This window comes from Pituophis catenifer, unplaced genomic scaffold, assembly GCF_029215685.1.
Source record: "Pituophis catenifer annectens isolate HBS135680 unplaced genomic scaffold, rPitCat1.0.hap2 SCAF_1, whole genome shotgun sequence".
In the NCBI taxonomy this organism is placed as follows: domain Eukaryota; kingdom Metazoa; phylum Chordata; class Lepidosauria; order Squamata; family Colubridae; genus Pituophis; species Pituophis catenifer.
The window spans coordinates 283,404,165-283,426,669 of record NW_027256881.1 but is presented as its reverse complement, the minus strand read 5'-3'; the positions used below and the strand labels follow the sequence as shown (position 1 = coordinate 283,426,669).

The 22,505-nt window shown below is 37.0% G+C and overlaps 1 protein-coding gene across 1 annotated transcript in view; it reads left to right on the top strand.

The window, feature by feature from the left end:
- Window positions 1-22,505, top strand: part of MAPKBP1 (mitogen-activated protein kinase binding protein 1) — a 121,194-nt gene that overhangs the window by 89,203 nt on the left and 9,486 nt on the right. Inside the window, exons 17-27 of the mRNA XM_070931304.1 lie at window positions 727-802; window positions 2,536-2,647; window positions 3,773-3,836; window positions 4,585-4,710; window positions 12,715-12,863; window positions 14,312-14,355; window positions 15,227-15,442; window positions 15,787-15,956; window positions 17,024-17,160; window positions 20,896-21,075; window positions 21,687-21,762. Of these exons, the coding sequence (XP_070787405.1) occupies window positions 727-802; window positions 2,536-2,647; window positions 3,773-3,836; window positions 4,585-4,710; window positions 12,715-12,863; window positions 14,312-14,355; window positions 15,227-15,442; window positions 15,787-15,956; window positions 17,024-17,160; window positions 20,896-21,075; window positions 21,687-21,762 (1,350 nt within the window). The remainder of the gene's footprint in view (window positions 1-726; window positions 803-2,535; window positions 2,648-3,772; window positions 3,837-4,584; window positions 4,711-12,714; window positions 12,864-14,311; window positions 14,356-15,226; window positions 15,443-15,786; window positions 15,957-17,023; window positions 17,161-20,895; window positions 21,076-21,686; window positions 21,763-22,505) is intronic.

Sequence of the window (22,505 nt, the reverse complement as noted above, 5' to 3'; positions counted from 1 at the left end):
TTCAGGATCTGAGCTCCGTTTCTGTAGCCATGGGATGGTATTCAGCTCCCCTCTATGTGCAGAAGAAAAGTCCTCCGTCAGGCAAATGTGGAGATCAGACCCTTAAGAGCTTAGCTCTGCTTCTGTAGCCTGGAGAAAGAGTTCAACTACCCTTGACTGGCAGCCCCTTAAGGCAACCCCCAAGGATGAGAGGGAGTCTTATCTGCAGATGGCAAAGTTTGCAACCTTCCCTGCCAGCTTTCCTATTGACTTTCTGGGGAAGCCATCAGAGAAGATTGCAACTGGAGATTACATGATCATGGAACGCTTGGCAACTGGTCAAAGTGCAAACAGGTTGCAAAGCACCTGAAATGCAATTATGTGACTGCAAGGTGTGTTTGTGATGTTTTACAATAGTTGGAAGTACATTTGAGGTTCCTTGGTTCAGAATGTTTTGTCCTGTGATGCACTGTTTTGCCTACTTAGGCATGAGTTGTTGTAGTACAGAGATAGAGGTATTTTTTAAAAGAGATATACAAATTCATTGAGATAAAGCTATTTTTGTTAGCTATGAGCAACGATATGGAATTTATGCATTCAGCATTCAGGCGTATGAACAATATTGTACTCATTTTGATAATTTTCCAGAGACATTTTGCTAATTGCTGTAAAACATTAATAAATAGCTTTGCTTTGATTTAAGAGTAGAGGAGTTTCTTTTTATTGTATGTCTGAATTTCTTCTTAGGATTTTCAACATCAGCAGTGGGAAGCAAAAGAAACTATACAAGGGATCTCAAAGTGAAGATGGCACTCTAATTAAAGTAAGGCCTTTGTTAACTCTGCCACAACAAATTGTGTCGTATTCCATCTTATTCTCTATTCCCCATTTCCTTGTTTTATGCCCGTTATGCTTTTCCAGCTTAACATTCTAATTGGAGAGTAAGATTTTAAGTTAGTTCTATTTCATATGGAATACTTATTAACACCCTGCAGTACGACATTTACTGATGGATTTGTGTAAGCTACAAAATGGTTAATAGATTGGCGAAACATTCCAGCTGCAAATTAAAGAAAAGCTCATGAAGACAAAGGAGAGCAACATCGATGTCTAGTCTCCCAGAAATTAGCTGAGCTTCATAAATTTTACATTTTGAATCTTTCTGCACTAACAATGGAAGCGCATATGAATAATGGCTTAGAGAAGTTCTTTAATCTATGCCTTTTTTTAAAAAAGCAGCAGCTGTGTCTAATTTCCCTGTTGTTGTTCTCAACTGACCCATATACATAAACATCTGATTGTGCTGCATAAGCAATATTTAATACATATGCATTCTTCTCATTGTATATGGAGCCTTACAAATCCTGGAACTCTCTGTCCAAGAACTTGGGAGGTTCCTGCGTACTGTACGTGACAGTTTTATGATCGTTTTTTTTCAGCACCTGAAGCTGTTTTCTAGTTTGAGGATCCCCAGAATTTCTTCCAGGAAAAAAAAAACAACACTTTTCTGGCAGCAGTGTGTTCCTCAAGTATTTCCACAAGAGATCGGGGAATAAGCAGTTTATGCCTAAATCAGTGCTGCGTATCCTTGGATGGTTCTTTCATTTTCTAATCAACACAGATAGCAGTAACATAAGTAAACCCAAAGGTACTTTTTCAAGAGGCAACTGGACTTTCTTGTTTTTCTTTGAAGACGTTTTGCTTCTCATCCAAGAAGCTTCTTCAGCTCTGACTGGATGGTGGGGTGTGGAAGGATTTATTATACTTACTTTATATTCCTTTAAATCCTTCCATTCCCCACCATCCAGTCAGAGCTGAAGAAGCTTCTTGGATGAGAAGCAAAACGTCTTCAAAGAAAAAACAGAAAGTCCAGTTGCCTCCTGAAAAAGCACCTTTGGGACAACCATGACCTGGATGACTGAGAAGCTCCATAGACACTTAATATAAAAACAAACTTAACATTTCAGATACTAAAATGCATTCCTGAAACTACATATTTTGTTATGTTTGTGATCTGGTTTTTTTATATAACTTTATAACAGCAGATATGTTTGCTTGTGCTCTTATTCATACATAAGGGTCATGTTTTCACCTAATGTATTAGTTACAAATACGAGTTGAAGGAACCATAATTTGTCAGAAACCTGCATCATGATTTATGCAGGCCTTTGGCAAATGATGAGTTGCAAATACAGACATCGCATTGATTTACCCTCTAATAAAGATAAACACATAGATCCAAGCTGGCTCAATTTTCTGGCTTGAATCCACTCTGGGTTTTGCATAATCATAGTGGGAAAAACTGGTGTGGTTGCAAATACAGATTGCAACATAAAACAGCCTTTCCCAACCTGGTATTCCCAGATGTTTTGAGCTAATTGTATTTTCCCAAGATGGGTGTAGCTGGCACGAAGTATGAAAGAGTCATTAAGTATAGAGCATTAGTTCTTCGTGCTTACCAAAACTACATATCCAATTTTCTAAAGCCTAGAAATTATACCACAGATAACCATGCATGTTTTTCCCCTCCCTCCCCTTTCTCTGTTGTTTGTTCAGGTACAAATGGATCCTTCTGGTCTGTACATTGCAACCAGTTGTTCTGACAAGAACCTTTCTATCTTTGATTTCTATTCAGGCGAATGTGTAGCCACAATGTATGGGCACTCAGGTAATGCAAAAATATGCTTTCAAAAACAGTTCAAGTTTTGGGTGGGGAGGAAGTTTGGAGGGGCAAGTGTAGCAACCGGCTCAAGGCTACACTCATGTTTGGTTTGTTGGAAATTGTGCAGTTGTGAAACTTCCGGTGTAGAAGTAGAGTTCGATTCCATCAAGGATCCCTCCCCCCAAAAACTGGAAATGATTGTGGTTTATCTTTTAAAATGATTTCTCATTTTAAAATTTTAAAAGACAAAATCCAGCTGTTAAATGATAGAAGCAGTTTTGATTTCATGAGATATGTAGATGCTTTGGTAGATGAGATGGTAGCTGTGTTTGTTTATAAAAATATTTTTTTTAAAAAAACTAGGCCAATGGAATATTTTAAGAATAGATTTATCCTCTGCTTTTTGGCTGAAGACCTTAAAACAGCTCTTAATGGTAATAATATATAATAAATACATTACTAACTGTATCCTTAGAATAAGTCAGATAATTTTGTGCAGGTACCCCCTATTGAAAGTGCCTGCTGTTCCTTCTGCAGGACAGTTGGTGGCCACTGGCTCTGTTCAGAGTAGCCCTGCAGGAAGCAGCCAGATGGCAGTTCCTTTGTCCACCTCCCTAGCTGCCCTCTTAGTAGTCCTTCAGACTTGAACTCTGGGTTTGAAGTACAGGTAGTCCTCGACTTACAACCACAATTGAGCCCAGAATTTCTGTTGTTAAGTGAGATATTTGTTAAGTGAGTTTTGCCCCATTTTATGACCTTTCTTGCCACAGTTGTTAAGTGAATCTGGCTTCCCCATTGACTTTGCTTGTCAGAAAATCACAAAAGTGGGTCGCATGACTTTGGGACACAGCAATGGTCATAAGTATGAACCAGTTGCCAAGCATTTGAATTTTGATCACATGATCATGGGGATGCTGCAAACATTATAACGGTGAAAAACAGTCATAAATCACTTTTTTCTTTGCCATTGTAATTTGAATGGTCACTAAACGAACTGTTATAAGTCAAGGACTACCTGTATGTGTAAAGATCATGAGAAGAAATGCCAAGGATCTCCAAGCTACCACATGGCTGTTGTTTTGCACCAGGAAATTTTAAAAACTGTTTGGCTTGTTCTTCTGATTTTTACAGAGATCGTAACTGGGATGATGTTCAGTAATGACTGTAAACACTTGATTTCAGTCTCTGGTGACAGGTACGTGAAAGGATATTCTTTATTTAAATTTCATCTGTAAAATGAAACTTAGCATTTCCCATTTTAAACAATGGAGATGGATTTGGAAATTACTTTTTAAATGAGAGTTCTTAGGTAACTATTCTACCTGCTTCGTTTTCTGCTTTACACTCCTGGTCATTAAGTTTCAAATTAAAATGGAGATTCCTTAAGTCTGAAAAGAGGATGTGAAATGCTGCTTTCTTGAGCTGAACAACTGACAGGCTATATACGCTCCTCACCTGAGTCATTTTTATGGCTTTCAAGGCCTTCCAAGATTACGCTGTTGAAATCTAGAACCCAAATATTGATTTGCTGTGGTGCAATTGCTGGCTTTATTTAGTGAGGGACAGTAAAAATAAGTATTTCAATGTATCTATTTTCCACTTGTCTATGAGTCCCCCAAAGCTCCCATCAAAAATTTAACCACCATTATGTGGCACCATTGCCATACTTTCCAAATGATGTAATTTTTTTAATGAAAGTTTCATCTTTTATATAAAGAGTTGCCTGATCTAAAGTAAAAAGTATATTGAAATGGAGAATGCAACTTAAATCTAGAAGCTTATAGTTTTTGAAGTACTAGCATAAAATTAGGAAGCCTAAAGATGAATATTGTCCATAGGGGAATGCATATGGAATAGGGGGATACTTTATGGAATCTAAGGTATATAGACAACAGGCTATGATGCCTGGATTAAAATTAATATTTTCCCCCTTCTGCTTTCAGCTGTATTTTCATTTGGCGTCTGAGTTCTGAGATGACTATCAATATGCGTCAGCGGCTGGCTGATATGAAGCAAAGGGGAAAACAAGCAGAAAAAACTCAACCAGGAAAAACAGCTGGTCTTTCCAGGTATGACATAGTGTTAGTATCGCTTTTAGTTTATAAAAGGTTTTCTGACCAGACTGTATAATATTATGACAGGTGTCTTCTTATCTGAACAGCGCTATATTTATTATTACAAAACATTGACATTTTTGGTGGCAATTTAAGTGCGAGAATATATAGATTTAGTATTAGAGTCAGTATTAGAGCCAGAGTTACATATTTACCTTTTTAAATCATATTTTTAAAAAGTCTTTGTGCACTGTTTATTAAGATATTTTGTTTTCTTTATACATTTTATATGTACCATTTTTTCTGTACACATTTGTACTCTTTTTTCTGGAGAACTTACTAAATTTAAAATTGCGCAAAATTACATTTTGTTCTGTATGTTAGTTCAAGAAACATGAATTGAGTAACTTTCTATTAAAACACAAAATGACTTGATTGAAAAACCTGATCTCGGCTTGTCCACCCAACCGCTCTGGCAGCAAACAGTAACCTGAAGGAAACGAAGCAGTTTGTAGCTTCTTTAATCAGACGCCTGATTTGATTCAGAGTTGTGAATCCGTTGGGAAGAACATGTTTATGTACTCTAGTTATCGAAATTGTCAATTTTAGATCTTCCAACTGTTTGTGTTTTAAAGTCACTTCAGTAAGAGACCCAGCTGAATCTTATTCAAATTGTATTTCTGAACATGATGGATTAAATGACCCTGTCAAGCAAATGAACGAATGAATGAATGAAAGATATGGTTAATCTTTTCATATTTAGAACTATGTAAAGGAAAACTAAGTTGGATGTTCTCATCCTCTCACCTAGATGCTTGCTTCTTCTCATTCCCTTTAAACATTCTTAATAAGCCTTTATCCTGAATTCTGTTGCAGATAGTTCATGTATATAGTATGATCCAAATATCTGTTCTAGGTACAGAAAAACAAATAATATTTCTTAAATACTTCTGCTCAATACATAAAACATGCATGTTAGCAGTACTGGGGTTTACTTTAGAGTGGAAAAAATTCCAGTTGCAGACAGACTTAGGGAAGTCAGGAAAAAGAAAAAAGAAAAGTAAGTGACTGGGGGCTTTTTGTGTCAAAATTAATTTACATGGATATGAGAAACTGGGATAATTGGCTCCTCAAGATTGATGTTCTATTTGCTGTTGTATATTGTTGTTCCTGAATCCCATTATGTCCATTTATTATACTTCAGCTCTATTTTAATTTTTAATCTTCCACGAATCATCCAAAGTCACTGGTATGAAACTGAGTAAATAAATACACCAGTGGTGGAATTCAAATTTTTTTTACTACCAGTTTTGTGGGAGTGGTTTGGTGGGCGTGGTGTGGCTTGGTGGGCATGGCTTGGTGGGCGTAGCAGGGGAAGGATACTGCAAAATCCCCATTCCCACCCCACTCTGGAGCCAGCCAGAGGTGGTATTTGCTGGTTCTCCGAACTACTCAAAATTTCTGCTACTGGGTTCTCCAGAACCTGTCAGAACCTGCTGAATTTCACCCCTGAAATACACACTTCCTAATCAAAGTTTTCCTTAAGCGTGAAAAGTGAAAAGTATTTAACTTCTTTTAAAAATAATGCCAAGCATGGCCTGTTGGGATTCTTATCATCTAAATTGAAGGTTTCCCAGGTGTAATGGGGAGTGGGCAACCAGTTGGGGAGAATGAAGAAGAAGCAGGTTTGGTATGTTCAAAAGAGGTGCTTAATCTGACATAGATTTGAGATAAGCTTAACACTTTGTAATCCTGAGTCAATGCTGAAATTAAAAACCCTGTAATACCTTTTCCTCTATTTAGCTTGGGAGAAGCCTGTTGAAGCCAAAAATTCTGGAGCTGTGGAGCACTGTTCTTTTTATAGCAAGCTCTTCACCATCCCAGCAGCTGCATTGCTGTGCTTTTTTTAAGGCCTAGCTTGTATCAGACACTCCTGGTTTCTTGTCAGTATCGCAAGGCTTGTTAGTCACATGCTATTGGTTAGAAAGTTGCATCTAAGGCATACCAGCCCAACAACTGGTTGGAAAACAGGTCTGACCTCTTTGATTAAGCTGGATCCATTCTGTTTGGCCAGCTTCTGTTTCTAGGTTGGTTCTGGTTTTGCTGTACAAGAAGAGATCAGAGAAGCCCATTTACAGAAAGAACGTAAGCCATTATGAGAGCATCACTATGTGGGGCTGAAACACTGAGGACCGTGTTTGATGTTGTGCGAGTGAATTTGATTTTGAAAGCAAGTATTTAAATTAATGTTGCTGCTTGGTAGATATGACTGAGTTTATCTTTTTAGTTTCATTGCTTTAACTTGCTGTACAATAAAGATGAGGATGCATGTCGTTGGATAATCCAGATATATGTTTGGAGAGTGTCATAAGATGAACCAGACATTTTGAGCTTTTTAGAAAGTTGTAGGAATAAGGATGTTATACGAAATGATAAAAGTAAAATGAAAATAAAATAAGGCCTCTGAAAAGTCACGGGTTCATTTGTTCAAACCATGATCTGAATTTTGTGCTGTTGCTCTTCTATCACATGTGGCTTCTCATTTTTAGATCATACTTTACTTTGATGACTGATATAGAAATAATGATTGCATTTGTCCCTAATTATTTATTTGAGACTTTGCTTGGAGTATAAAGCATTTTTTTTTAAAAAAGTTGCACTAATTATACATATTACTTTAGAGAGAGCTGCAAACACTGTGAAGTGGTATATAAGTCTAAGTGCTATTGCTATTATTCTGCTGTGCCAAAAAGAGTCAAAGGTTGAGTCTTTTCTCTTTCTTTTCCCCTTTCTCCTACACTTTTTTCTTTCTCTTCCCCTCCCTTATATTCTCATTATTTTCTTTTTATCTTTGTATTTCTGTATTTTATATTTTGATAAACTAATAAAATTTGGGGGGGGATGAAATGGCACTTATTATAGCTTATGGATCCAGTATGTTGGTGGAACTCTAGTTTTAATTTATCATAGGGGAGAGAATATTCAGAATATTTCCACTAGAGAAAAAATGGAGTATGAGCATTTTTTATTTTTTTTTGTTATTCAGTTCTCTCCATTCTTGCAATTCCATAACTGTCAGGGCAATATCTCATCAAAGGCTGCAGGAAAAGGGTGGGATTTGCATTCTTGCCTCTTCTCATTTCAGTAAGTGGCAAAACTACGCCATAAATCCTCCTGACTGCAAGAAGCTTTTTTGTAGGTGCATTTTTTATATTAGAACAAATAGGAACCTGAGAAATTGAGCAGAATGAGGATGTGGGGGAGGAGTGCATGACTCAATGTCACATTTCCAAATCTCCAAAGTATGGTTTAAAGGATTGAGCTGATAATTACTCTCCCGGGTTGTTGTGGCAAAATGCTTAGCTGATGGTCATGAAACATTGCAAGGACCCTTTCTTCTATTTTTATAAGAATGTTTTTTCTTCTTTAAATGTTTTATTGAGACTTCAGATTCTTGGTGGATTCTTTTCTGAATTCTTGAGCTGTTCTTCATAAGAGGTATGAGGAGAGAGAGAGAGAGACTGAGTTACTTTTGTATAGGTTGTATGTTCTACAAAAAAAAAAACTGGTCTTGTAGAGCTTTTAAAAGTGTTGCAATTCAAAATGAAGTTATAATAGCCAATTTTTTTTTTGACAAAAATGACATTTAAACAAATTAAATTATATCATTGATTTTGTTAGTCCTATATTATTATTAGAATTCTTTATTGGCCAAGGGTGATTTGGACACACAAGGAATTTGTCTCCGATACAAATCTCTCAGTGTACGTACAAGCAATAAGTGATAAATAAGTGATAATCATCGTAAAAATATATTCATCATAAATTATAAGATACAACCATAGGATACTAAATAAGCAATCAACATTAATCATACTAGGATACTAAGTAAACAATATAAATCATAAGATACAAGCAACAAAGTTATGGTCAAAAGAAGATGAGATAGGTAATAGGGAAGATGAGAAGAATAACAGAAGAATAAGTTCATCTTTCCTAGAAAACAAATCATGCTCCCATATCTGGTAAAGAACTGGAAAGTCATCTCTTTTAAAAAAAAATTAACAAAGTGTATCTTAAAAAAACATAAATAAAATATACATATGCTCAAATTTTACAGATAATACCAATAATTAAAATATAAGCATTATGAAGGAAAACAGCAGCAGCAACAAAATACTTTGTTGATCTTAGTGTTTAAAGAATGTGTCTTTTGAGGGAGTTTCCAAAGTTTAATCAAATGCTAAAAGGAAAGATGGTGTATCTGTGCTTTTTCCTTTTTGAGTCAAGAGGCATTACTGGTGGGCCTCTCCATGTTTTAAAAGGAACCATCCTTCCCTATCTCCTGAAAAGGAAGGGACTGTGTTAATTGCACTCTGTCCCTGGCTGAGGACATATCTCCTTTATGGGGCTATGGACCGATAGTGTGTGGCCTGAAGGATTGCCTGGCAGCTACAATCACAGTGACATTTACAATTATGGCAACGCTTACTATTTATTTCCTTCTAATCCTTTATATTTTTAAACTTAAGCAATGCATCAGCAAAATAAAAAAGCAATACAATATTAGAAACACAGAGTCTCAGAGCATATAAAGGTACATTTGTATTCTTACAAAAAATTAGTATTTCTGTCAAGAAGACATTGGTAGCCCCAGGAATAATCTAGTGAAAATTACTTCTTTCATATAACTCAAAAATGGAAATTGTATGTGAGTAAAATAAGTTTTTATTAGGATTTTTTTTTGTTATGTCCATTTTCCAGCCAGTGTTCTTTCCCACATTTTTAAATAACATAGTTTGAAAGGCAGATATATTTTGGTTTTCCAGTATTTTGCGGTAGAAAATCTGTTACTGAGTAACAATGTAATTTCATTTATTATTACAGTTTCTTTGGTACTATATTGGAAAAAATAGATAGCATATCCACACCTGACTTACTTATCCAAGGATGTAATTTCTTCAAGCATTTCTATGTTAATACCTTATGTGTGTTTTTTTTTTTAAAAAAGGGACTAAACTGATTGGATTTAATTGCCTAAAGCCGTGATGGCGAACCTATGGCATGTGTGCCACAGGTGACACGTAAAGCCATATCTGTGGGCATGCAAGTGTTGCCCTAGCTCAGCTCCAGCGCACATGCGTGCACCAACCAGCTGGTTTTTGGGCCTTCCAGGCCCACTGGAAATCGGGACACAGGCTGTTTCTGGCTTCCGGAGGGCCTCCAGGGAGTGGGGAAGGCCGTTTTTGCTTTCCCCAGGCTCCTAGAAAAGCTCTGGAGCCTGGGGAGGGTGAAAAACGGCCCTATGGGGGGAGCGTGGGGGGGTCGCACATGCATGCATGGGGGGGCGGGACGCATTGAATTATGGCTGTGGGCACGCAGCCCCCATGCTCCTCTCCCATGCTCCTCTCCACTTTTGGCACGCGACGGCAAAAAGGTTAGCCATCACTGGCCTAAAGGGTCCGTATCAACTATATGACTCAATGAATTCCTTCCTTCCTACTTAGTATGTTGGATATGTTTCTATATATTGGTATTGTTAGACAGCCATACCATCTTTTTTTCTTCCTTCCTTCCTTCCTTCCTTCCTTCCTTCCTTCCTTCCTTCCTTCCTTCCTTCCTTCCTTCCTTCCTTCCTTCCTTCCTTCCTTCCTTCCTTTCCCTTCTCTCTCACACCTGTAACTCTCCTGGGCCACTTGAGGATGGTGAATCACAGCAAGTCCAGATATATTGTAGATAAATGCCTCCAGTAACAGATTGAGGCAAACTATGGGTAGGTGAGGACATCTAAATGAAGAACCTTGTGGTTATTTTGCTATGCTTACATTCGTTTCAAGGTAGATTTTTTAAGCCCCAGTTCTGAAATTGCCAGTGGCCAAACTGAAGTTTTCGTTCTACCATTGGCTAACCCATCTTCATGCTAGCTAACAGGTAAATCAGATGGATAACCATGGATAGCAAAAAAGCAGTGGGAGAAGGACCAAAGTTTGCTTCCTGCTGGCTTCCCCATTGACTTCATTTGTGGAAAGCTGGCAGGCAGCATTGGAATTCACAACATGACCATGGGGATGCTCCAATGACCATAACTTTGAGTGTAAAACTAGTCTGAACATTGCATAAATTGCAATTCACAGGAATAATGGGTCCTGGATTTTTTACATCTTCTTTAAGTTAGCAGATGTTAGGTACCTTGATTCCAAAATTGTTGCAGTATAATGCGCTCTCTGGGATAGCTTGAGGGTACAAACAGACAAATAGATAAGCACAAAGGGAGTTTTAGTAGTGTATAGATTTTGCAGGACTCTATCTGCATTGTTTATCCAGAGCTAGTATGGGGACCTCCAATGTGGTGTGGTATTGGCCCCACTATAATGGAATGTGTGATGACTTTGGGGAACGGGAGGAAGAGATTCTGTCTAGGAACCAATCAGGCAAGAGAAGCAGGGCCCTCTATTGCAGGGGTGTCAAACTCACGTCGTCATGGTGGCGTCATGTGATGTATTGGGACTTTTCCCCCCTTCACTAAAGTGGGCATGGGTGTGGCCAGCATGTGACAAAGCTGGCCCTCGGGCTGGGAGTTTGACAGTCCTGCTCTATTGGCTTCAAAGTCAGAGAAAAAAACTAAGAAAATGGGAAGTTTGTACTTTCAGATTTGCAGACTTTCAGATTTGCAAAATTCTGATAATGTACTGTATCATTACAATAAAATAGAAGTAGTGCACCTTGTCCTGTTTCCTTCCTGGTTTACCTTGGAGAGCTGACAGCCATCATATTTTTAGCCCTATATGCATTTACTGTAGGTATTTGGTTTCTTCTAAGCCTTGGTGCCTATTGACATTTAGACCCTATAAGACCATTGTTCTGCATGGTCATGAAATGAATGGATGAATTTAAATGTGACGTTATTTGTAACTAATAAGCTTAGTTGCTCTAGGTTCTTTGGCTAGAAAAGAGATGTAATCATGTATCAGTGGTGGGTTTCAAAAATTTTTACTACTGGTTCTATGGCTGTGGCTTGGTGGCATAGCTTGGGGGGCATAACTTGGGGGGCGTGGCAGGGGAAGGATACTGTAAAATCTCCATTCCCACCCCACTACAGGGGAAGATTACTGCAAAATCCCCATTCCCTTCCAATCAGCTGGGAATTGGGAGGCAGAGAATAGATGGGGGTGGGGCCAGTCAGAATTTTTACTACTGGTTTTCCAAACTACTCAAAATTTCTACTACTGGTTCTCCAGAACTGGCCAGAACTTGCTGAAACCCACCTCTGTCCTGTATGTATTCATCTTGAATATGCTCAGATGATGTGCCAGTAATTCCTGCTTATCAGTTGCAGTACAATTAAACTTTTATCTTTGATACTTTAAACATTCTTCTTACTTGTTTCATGGCTAAAAATGTAACACTGAGATTGTAGATGGGTTTACATTGTTATCTTCCTCAATATAACTGATTTTTCTTTTCCAAGAAGGATAGTAGATTTTGCCTGTAGATTTTATTTTTGCAGTAGTGTTAAAATGAAAATTATAAAAATAAATGAGTAAAGGACATAGTTTAATACTGTTTAAGAGCTTTGAAGTAGTGTTTATTTTGAGTGGGGGAAGTTTAATTTTACGTATGGCTCTTAATTTTAGAATTTTACAAGCATCCCAACAGAGATGTGGGCTGGAATTTTTTTCAAGATCAGAATGTCCCATGGATTTTTTTTCTTCTCCATGTTGGGCAAGTTTGGCAACTTGAAAGCTGTATGATGTTTGCTTGTTCTAAAAACAAAAGAGAAGCAGGGATTTATTTCATGGCTGTTTCTCATATCAAATAATGTAGCTCACATACTTGTGTAGTCCATGGATTTTAAGATAAATATGTTAACTGGAACCATGCTCATTTTCCAATTCAAAATTTTCCAGAAATCCCAGATTTTACCTTTATTTGTAATATATAAATGGAGTTGTATGCAAAACTATTGTTAATGTTTGCGCTTATGATATAATTAAGCTCATTTTCACATAACCTCTCTAGGCATGAATCAGTCTCCGCCCTCTCATCTGCACCAGTGCTTTCATCAGACAGCGATAAGGATGGTGAAGATGAAGGAAATGATGAGGATGAGTTACATGGACTACAGTCTTTCCAAATGACAACCAACGTCAATCTTGAAAGTTGTTCAGGTATAAGGGAATATGAAGATGGGGGAGAAATAGCAATACCAATAGCAGTAGTACTTTGACTTATGTACCACTTCACAGTTCTTTTATAGCACTCTCTAAGCAGTTTAAAGAGTCAGCATATTGCCCCCAACAATGTGGGTCCTCGTTTTACCAACCTTGAAAGGATGGAAGCTCAACCTTTGAGCTGGTGAAGACTGAACTGCTGGCAGTCGGCAAAGTGAAGTATGGCAGAAAAAAATAAATTTAGAAATAAGATCGTGTAGGCACTGGGCCTTTCTTCATTTTCATCAAACACAATACAAACAGCCTGACAGCCTTTTTTTTTTTATGTTGCCATCATCTTCAACTCATACTTTAAGCAGCTGAAATTTGTCTTTAATTTTCCCAGTGTGAGTGTTTTCTTCTTCAAGCAGACAGTAAGGTAAAGGTTCCCCTCGCACATATGTGGTAATCGTTCCCGACTCTAGGGGGTGGTGCTCATCTAGGTTTCAAAGCTGAAGAGTCAGCGCTGTTCGAAGACGTCTCCGTAGTCATGTGGCTGGCATGACTAAACGCCAAAGGTGCACGGAACGCTGTTACCTTCCCACCAAAGGTGGTCCTTATTTTTCTACTTGCATTTTTTACATGCTTTCAAACTGCAAAGTTGGCAGAAGCTGGGAAAAGTAATGGGAGCTCACTCCGTTACGCAGCACTAGGGATTCGAACCGCTGAAGTGCCGACCTTTCGATCGGCAACCTCAGCGTCTTAGCCACTGAGCTACTGTGTCCCTTTTATTATTATTATTATTATTTTATTTTATTATTATTGCAGATAATAGGCTGCAGCAATTTTGTTATGAGCACAATCTGAACACTTTACTGAACATAAGATTTTTGTCATAGTCAGGTGACTTCCTAGAGTAGGAGACCAGCCTAATACCTATTGCTATATGGGCCTTCCAGGCTATTTTGCTAACACACAAAGAGAAAAAAGGATAGAAAATTATTTTTAAGTAACATTAAGAATGAAAGAAAAGCTAGAATTATCTATATAAGAAAATGTACATAAATATACATATGAGGTCAATGAACAGTTGTTAGCAGCAGAGGTAACTGTACTATGACGTGACGTTTTCTTGGCATTTAAAAATGAATTTTACGAACCTTATTTTTATGTACCAATGAAAGCATATCGTGAAACTTATTTGGTTTTTAAATCGCCTCAACCCCAATTCCTGTTTTTATATTCAAAGACATTGCAAATAGATTACTTTGGCTGCTTTGAGTATCACAGGGCAGCTGTTGTTGCGAAAAGAGGAGGAGAAAAGAGTATTAAGTATGTCTGCTGCCTTGAGTTATTTATAAAAAATAATAAAGGCAGTATAAAATAAAAGAAAAACTTAGGGCAAAACCCAAAATCCATTGTTTTTTATGCTTACTAATCTGATTTGTTTTCTGTCCTAAATTCAGATCTTTCTCTTTCAAGAAGCTTATCTCACTGGGAAATGAGACGGGTAAGCTTTCAGTACATATTTAAAATTAAAGAGTGATGGATGTTGACTCTTGATAGTTTTTAAATGACATAGCATCTATATATTCAAGCAGTTACCTGTCAAGTACATATAAGATCTTAGAAATATTACCTGTTGCAACTCTCCTCAAAATGGATAGCTTTGTGCTGATGAGAAATTTATTGAAGATGTCAAAACTCGGAAAGTAGAAATAAAATGTATTTATACAAGCATTTTTATCTTGCCTACACCGGAGATTCTATGGATTGTACAGTGTGAACTGTTATTGCAATAAACCTTCCAATGAGATCTTGCATTGTTTAAATGAAATTAACAATTTAACCATAAGACTGAATAATGTCTATGTATCAGTGATTATTACTTTGGCAGCAATCTTTAGATGGACTTGTTCTGCCTTCTGTGAATAATGCTTGCACGTGAAAATACAGGGAAAAAATTGATAGAAAACTTTGCTTAGCTATAATGGGCTACTTTACTTATCTCCCCAATGGGCATATTCTGTTTTAACGCTGTCAGTAAAAGCATAAGGGAGATTTTTCAGTTTCGTTAATGTAAAACTCATTGTTAGCTTTCTGATGGTAATAGTTTAAGTACATAGAAACAACTATTGTTCCTTTTCATTTTCCTGTTCGAAAGATGAATAATGAAGAGCTTTTTTCCATTGTTTTTAGAAATCTTACATCATTCTCTGCCATCTACCTTTTAACCTCGGCATATCTGCAGCTTTTTAGGTTGAAGAAGGCTACCCTATATTTTTTTTGTTTGTTTGTTTGTTTTAGTTGTTCTGGAGTATTGCAATTTCCTAAGCAGATTTACCATTAGAATATTTTGATAAACATTTTACCACTTTTAGGCAAAAGAAATGGCGATGATCCAGGCTTCAGAAAACACCATGAGCAAGATGCCTCGGCAGCGGAGCCGTTGGACCCAGCCAACGAGCAGTTTAGAGATGACGGTTAAATCTATGCTTGATCTACGTCAACTGGAGTCTTTCTCAGTGTCTCGTTCCGCTAGTCAGGATTCTCTTTCCCAGGCCAGCAATGGAGATGACCACAAAGAACACCCCAGTGTCTCAAATTATGCCAAGAAAGTAAGAAATCCCCTTCTCAAATTGGAATCCCGCCCCAAAAACAGGACCTTCCTTAGTTTTGTCACATTGGGGGAGGGGCAGGGGGGGAAATGATTAGGGAAGGGCTGTTCTATAATGACACCTGTCATTTTGGTTTTTGGAAACTCTAGTACAAAGGACTACAGTCATATAAAAGCATTAGTAAAATGCTCCATGTAAATAATTTTGATAGATCAGATCATGCCTTTCTTGTCAGGTGGTTTCCTTAATCCTAGGTTTCAAACTTTGCATGTAGCTTTACTCATATACAGGTATTGTGTTTCACTACTTGATTCCCTTTCCAGGATGGAGGCTCCACAGCTCTGGAAGAAAATCAGCCTTGCCTTCGACCTCAAGTGATTAGACTTGTGTCCTGTGAAGGAGGGATTTTCCCACAAGAAATGGAACCTTCAGAGAGTGAAGAGTGTGTCATTTACCCAGAACAAGATGATCTTCCTCCTGCTGATATCAGCAGGTCAGAATGAATTTTTTGTTTCTGTGCTTTGACTTACTTACTTATTTACTTACTTACTTACTTACTTATTTACTTACCGATTGATTGATTGATTGGATTGGATTTGAAGGCTACCCAAAAGCAGAATGACTCTGATTGGCTTGGGGTTTTAAAGGGAAAAACAGTAACAAGGAGCTAGAGCATTTGGACAATAACCACATAGCAACACATCAGTAACCCTGTTGATGAGAATAGAAGACCTCTGGAACGTCACCGGGAACAATATGAATATGAATATTATTGTTCCCGGTGACATTCCAGAGGTCTTCTATTCTCATCAATAGGTGTTGTGGCTCCGTTACCTGAGCCTGTGTCATCGGCAGGAGAGGACTCCGAGAGTGAAGGAGAGGAGTTGACAAGGTCTCCCTCTCCAGGACCCTCCTCTCTGGCAATGCCTTCGGTGTCCGTCGAAGGGCAAGAGATAGGGCCGGGGCCAAGCACGTCCACGCAGCCACAGGTGGACAGTGATGAGGGTAATGAGTCTTGGCTGGATCCTCGGCAGCGTCGCAGAGATAAGCACGCGCAACAGAAGAAAAGGCGTGCCAGAGATTAGGCTGAGTCACTGGACCACACCCCACAGGGTATAAAAGGGGGTGAGGTGGCCATTCAGACTCTGTGACTGACAAAGCTAACTACTATCGACAATTCTTGACTGTGAGTATTTTGTTTATTGAGTAAAAGTTCTTGGCAAGCAGCTACTGGGTTGCTGCCAAGCATCTTATCGGAAGTATTGGTTGTCTGCCAGTTTATTTAACCCCCGGCTGTCTGTTTGTGTGTGTGTGTGAGAGACAGGTACAGAACAATAGGGGAGATATCATTCCAGGGGTCAGGCACTGCAGCAGAAAAGGCATGCTTTCTAGATGTCATTAGTTGGCATTGTTCAAGAAACCTGAAGTGCACCAACTGTGCCTGATTTTACCAGATGGGCAGAAACCATGGGAGATAGCCTTGCCGTATGCATTGAAGGGCTGTATGCGTGATAACAGCTTCTTAAACTGCACCATTGTATTTCTTCTTTTCTCTTACAGTGATTTCCAAGTAAAAGCTCTTCCACATGGAAAACTGGGTAGAGGCTACAATAGCAACGAGGGCCCAGATAAGCACAGCCCCGACAGTGCTTGTTCTGTGGATTATAGTAGCAGTCGACTATCAAGTCCAAATGAAGGTGAGTCCTTTGAAATCATTTGGACTCATAGCCACCCTCTACTTCAATTCAGTCGTGGCCACAAAACCCACTCCAGATTAAACTATTACCTTTTTAATTCTGAATTTCATTTGAATTGTTCTCGGATAAAAGCTTAATTGAAGTCCCTTTCACTGCTATTCAGCATCTGATTTACTGTGCTAAATACTTGGGAAAATCACTAGACCATATATTACATAGGCAGAATTATAGCTTAATGCATTGTAAGCCGCCCTGAGTCTCCGGAGAAGGGCGGCATATAAATAAATAAATCAAACAAACAAACAAACAATAAATAAATAATTTATAATAAATAAATAAATAAATAAATAAATAAATAAATAAATAAATAAATAAATAAATAAATAAATAAATAAATAAATAGCTAGCTCTGTATAGCTGTAATCTTTCTATCCTATGGAACTTTGCTCAAGAAAAAAGTATGTAATGGAATTGCAACATCAGTTACCCAAACAGATTAAAAACTGAAATTAACCTTAGACTGCATTAAATAGCATGGACACCATAATGTTTTTAAAGTGTGAACACATTTGAAGGAAATATTGATTCTCCATAAGATAATGGTATATATTCTTGGTTAATTAAAAGTTTTACTAAATGAAGAATCTATTTTCTAAAAATATTTGCTGCATATAAAGACTAGAATTCTTCTCAGAATATAAATTAATCTGGGAATAACATTCTTTTTGAGACCATTCACCTTTCCCCAAAGACTGAAGCTTAATGTCTCTCATCTATTGATATATAAAGAAAACTTTCTCTGTATATGTTGTTTATATTATATGCTACTAACTGAATTATATTTTTTGGTATATACATATATCTATATATTTAATACACACAGAATTAATATTCCTTAAATAGATGAGTAACCAAATTTTCATCAATTGGCATCAATTCTGATTTGGGCTACTTAATAGAATATTCTGCTATTTTACTAAAGGCATCTATCATCTGCATCAACATTTGGACAGTATGTATGAGGTTTAGAAATAAAATATTGGCAAATGAAACCAATATGTGTTCAACAGAGTTATGTACTATTTCGTAAATCTAATAGCAGAAGCCAGGGTTCCATGCAGATATTAAAAAGTGAGTGTGAAAGTGGACATCCTTGTTTAGTTCCTCAGAATAGTAGGGAAGTAGGAGAAAATATGCTTTACTTTAGAAGTGGGTGACTCATATAGTATCTTGATCCCATTTATGAATTCCAAAAGAAATCCTAACCTATTTCCTACAACTTGTATTGTTCATATATTTTTCCAATGCTTTTTTGGCATCTAATGATTAGATGCTTTTTCGGCATCTAATGATAAGATTGCAAATTTATTTTTTACATTTATTCAAATCTATTAAATCTATAACTAACCTAATACCTGTTGCGTGTTTAGTTTTTATAACTCCTGCTTAGTCATTCTTAATAATGAATATTTCCCCATCTATAATCTATTTGCTAGTGCTATTAACATCACTTTATCAAACGTTAGTTAATGAGATTGGATGAATTAGAACACTGAATATGCTTTTTACCTGCTTTTGATACAACTGTAATATAAGCCTGATTAAATGCTGCTGATAAGATTCCCTCATCAAATATCTCCTCATATAATTGACAAAGTTTAGGCACCAAGAAATCTATAAATATTATATACCACTCAATGGAGAATCTATCCAATGCTGGTGTTTTACCACTTACCATTTTTAGAATTATTTCAAATAGATGAGCAAGTAAAAGTTGTTTTTGTGTATTGACTGTGGTAGGTTAACTTTATTTTAAATGGCATTTATATCTTCATTCAGTACATTTTTTGGTTTTCTGTACCATTCTGAATAAGTTTTAAAAATGCACAGTTTATATCCATTAAAGTTTTATATATTTCATCCTTTTCATCTATAATGATTTGAGTTATTGCCCTATCTTTCTTTTGCTTTAAATAATGAACCAGGATCACACCAGATATTTCATCACATCTTTCTGGCAGTTTTTTAAAAAATTGAGACTGGAATGCCTGTTGCTAAGCGACCTTGTCATAAAGTGCAACATCATGTGACTGCATCACTTAGCCATGGTAGTTCTGGCACTTCCAGTTGCCACTATTAAGCAAATCCCATGCCATTGGTAAATGCAATATCACATGATCGCCATTTGCAATTTTCAGGTGGCTTCCATAGACCTTGCTTGACAGAAGCTGGTAGTGAAGGTCACAAAATAATGGTGATCATGTGACCATGGGACACGGTGATGTCATAATTGCAAGTCGGTTACCAAGCGCCCGGATTGTGACTGCAGGGATGCTGCAACAAGCATGAGGACTGATACTTAGTACCATTTGTTCAATGCCATTATTAAGTTCAAACAGGTGTTGAACAAGTGGTCATTAAATGAGGACCACCTAGACAACCAAATTAGATAATGATGCAATTGATGCAAATAATGGCATTGCAAATGTAAAAATTCTAATAATAAAATTGGAAGCTAGAACTTCTACCTACTTGGGACCAAATGGAGTTTCTAAGAATGAAATTGTTGTTTGTCCTCTGTTTATTTGCAATAAAAAAAAAACCATAGAAAAATGGGTCTAGGAGAACAGCTTGACAAGGACCTTAAAATTAAATTTGAGTGGATGCATTTTGTGAGAATAGGGAAAAAAATGATCTGGCAAGGCTCACTCAAAGGACGAGATGTATGGGAGGGAGAAAGTTAAATTTACTGAAACTATTACACTATTATGGGGATAAGAGTTTAAAGTTAGGTGAATTAATTCTTTGAGGGCAACATTTCTTTCTCTTTGTAGGACTTCTTCAAGTAAGGACAAAGAATAGCTTTCCCCTTCCTTGTTTTTCCAAAAGAGTTTTTCCAATAGATATCAAAAATTAATACTCTAGACTGAACCCTTCTTGTATAACATTGCAAGGAAAAGGCTTTGGAGAGAAAGGGGAGAGGATAATGATGAGATCGTAAAAGTAAACCTAAAATTATAGTGCTTATTAGTGCTGTAAAAAAAACACTCCACAGAGCAAAAACGATATCATAATAGGGTTGGAAAAAATCTCCATTGCAATTTATGTGGAATATTTGGCTGTTTACAAATGCCATTGGGATCCTGTGCCTGAAAAGTTTTGCAAAGTGAGATCAACTTTTGGTGGGTTTTCAAAATTCAAACTGGTAGACACATAAAAACACAATACACCAGGTATTACTGTTTATAGGAAAAAGATACGGTTCACTGATAGGGCAGTACCCAGAGACAGTTTAATGGATGAAAATCAACTGGAGAAAAATAACAGAATATTGTTATTTTTAAATTGAGGTTTAAAAGATTATGGTGAAAAATATCAGTTGTCATGCCAATTATGACTATAACTTGATATACTTCCAAACTATTTAGAAAGTTTTAAATTTATTGGACTTGACAGGCTAATTTTGTGAAATACTTGGAACTGTGAACATATTACACTATATTCCTTGATTCTTAAGTCCTTGGCTAAATTCGGAATCATTGGAATCAACATTCAGTTGATTATACTGTGATATATATGTGGAAAATAGAATAACAATAATAATATCGTTCCCATGTGCCCAGGATTGTTACAGAGGAATGGGCCAAGAATTTTTTTTTGTTAATACAACATATTATTTCAAGTTTCACTGATATAATGTTTTGTATAAATTGCATATGATGTGTATCATTTCAGATTCTGAAAGTACAGAGCCTCTCAGTGTGGATGGCACTTCAGACTTGGATGAACAAGTGGGTGAAGAAGACGAGGAAGATGTAAACACTGGATTATTGGATGGAGATGTTCCCACGACTCCAGATCAAGAGAAGTTCCTCAAGCAGCATTTTGAGACTCTAGCCAGTAACAGTGATAAGGGTACATTAGTATATTTAATGGAATCTATAACTGTTAACTCCATTTTCCCTGTCAGGAACAAGTACCTTAATCTTTTCTATATTAATCTGTAGATTCATGCCCCTCATCATACAGTCTGTAAGAGGATAAGTGATGCTCTGCTGGATCATCTAATCCAGCAGTCTATTCTCATGGTGGCTAGCCAATTACAAAAGGAAGTCCACTAGTCTCCCCGTAGATGGCCTTAAGACCATGATCAGTGAAATGAAAAAAGATTAATGCTCTGGTTTAAATAAAAGCTTCTAAGCCCAGACAGAAACAGTTTAATTGCCTAATGTTAGAGGAAAGTGTTATAGTAGCTTATGGCCATAAATTAGTCAAGATGAAACTAATAGTTATCTATTAATTTGCAATCTTGAGAACAGTGGCATTAAGTTCCATTGAACTCAGGGAATAGTTTGTAATATGTGGGGTCCAAAGCAAAGTATGCTATTCCAGGGATCTTTGTTCTTGTACATTGTACGCAAAATAGAAAAACCCAAGTCAAGGTTCGCTTGCTGAAATTTCATATCCAAATGCCCTGCAGCTTTTCATCCCTAATTTGAGTACTTTTCCTCCTTTTTAAATGACAGATGGATCATGTAGGACCCTGGAGAGAATGGAAAACAGTATTTCTTCTCGGTTTCTATCTCGGTTTCCAGGACTCAGGTAGAGTTCCATTTTTTATGAATGCAAAACAAGCTTTGCTCAGACAGGGCGAGCTAAGGTGCCATGTTTGATCAAGATACTTTATAGCTGCATTTATTTCTTAGGCTGAATAGATACAGTCCATTTATGGTTTAATGAAGACCATTTTTATAAATTAAAATTTTATTTAGCCTTTGCTGTTTAGGCATTTTATTTTACTTTGGCATTTCATTCATCTTGAATGGTAAAAAAAAAATACTGTCCATTCTTCTTTACTAATCAGCTCCAATCTGTTTTCATTAGGCGAGGGACAAAAATGCTTACTCTTCAATGCTTCATGAATATTTCATATCTTATTATAGAAATATTATGCATGATGGAATGTGAAGCTTATTGTTTTTGTGTATTGGATAAAGGTGTATATTCTTGGGAAGCATTTGGTTTTCTTTTTGTCAGCATACAAGAGACCAGAACAACTGCCTATGTCCTGTAGTAAGTCAAGCAGAGTTTACTCTGATAACAGATTTACTTGCTTCAACTTCCTCCTTTTCACCAAATCATTTAGTCAGACATAGCCATGCTAACTATCTCACAGTAAGAGCTCAACTATCTCATATTAAGAGATTTCTTTGATAATAACAGAGAGTTACAATGCATTGCATAGTACAAATTCCTTCTTTTCCCTAAATCATTCTGTCAGATACAGCCATGCAGGTTTAGCGCTTCTGTTCTTATTGGCAACTGTTCTATAAGAAAGTGTTTTT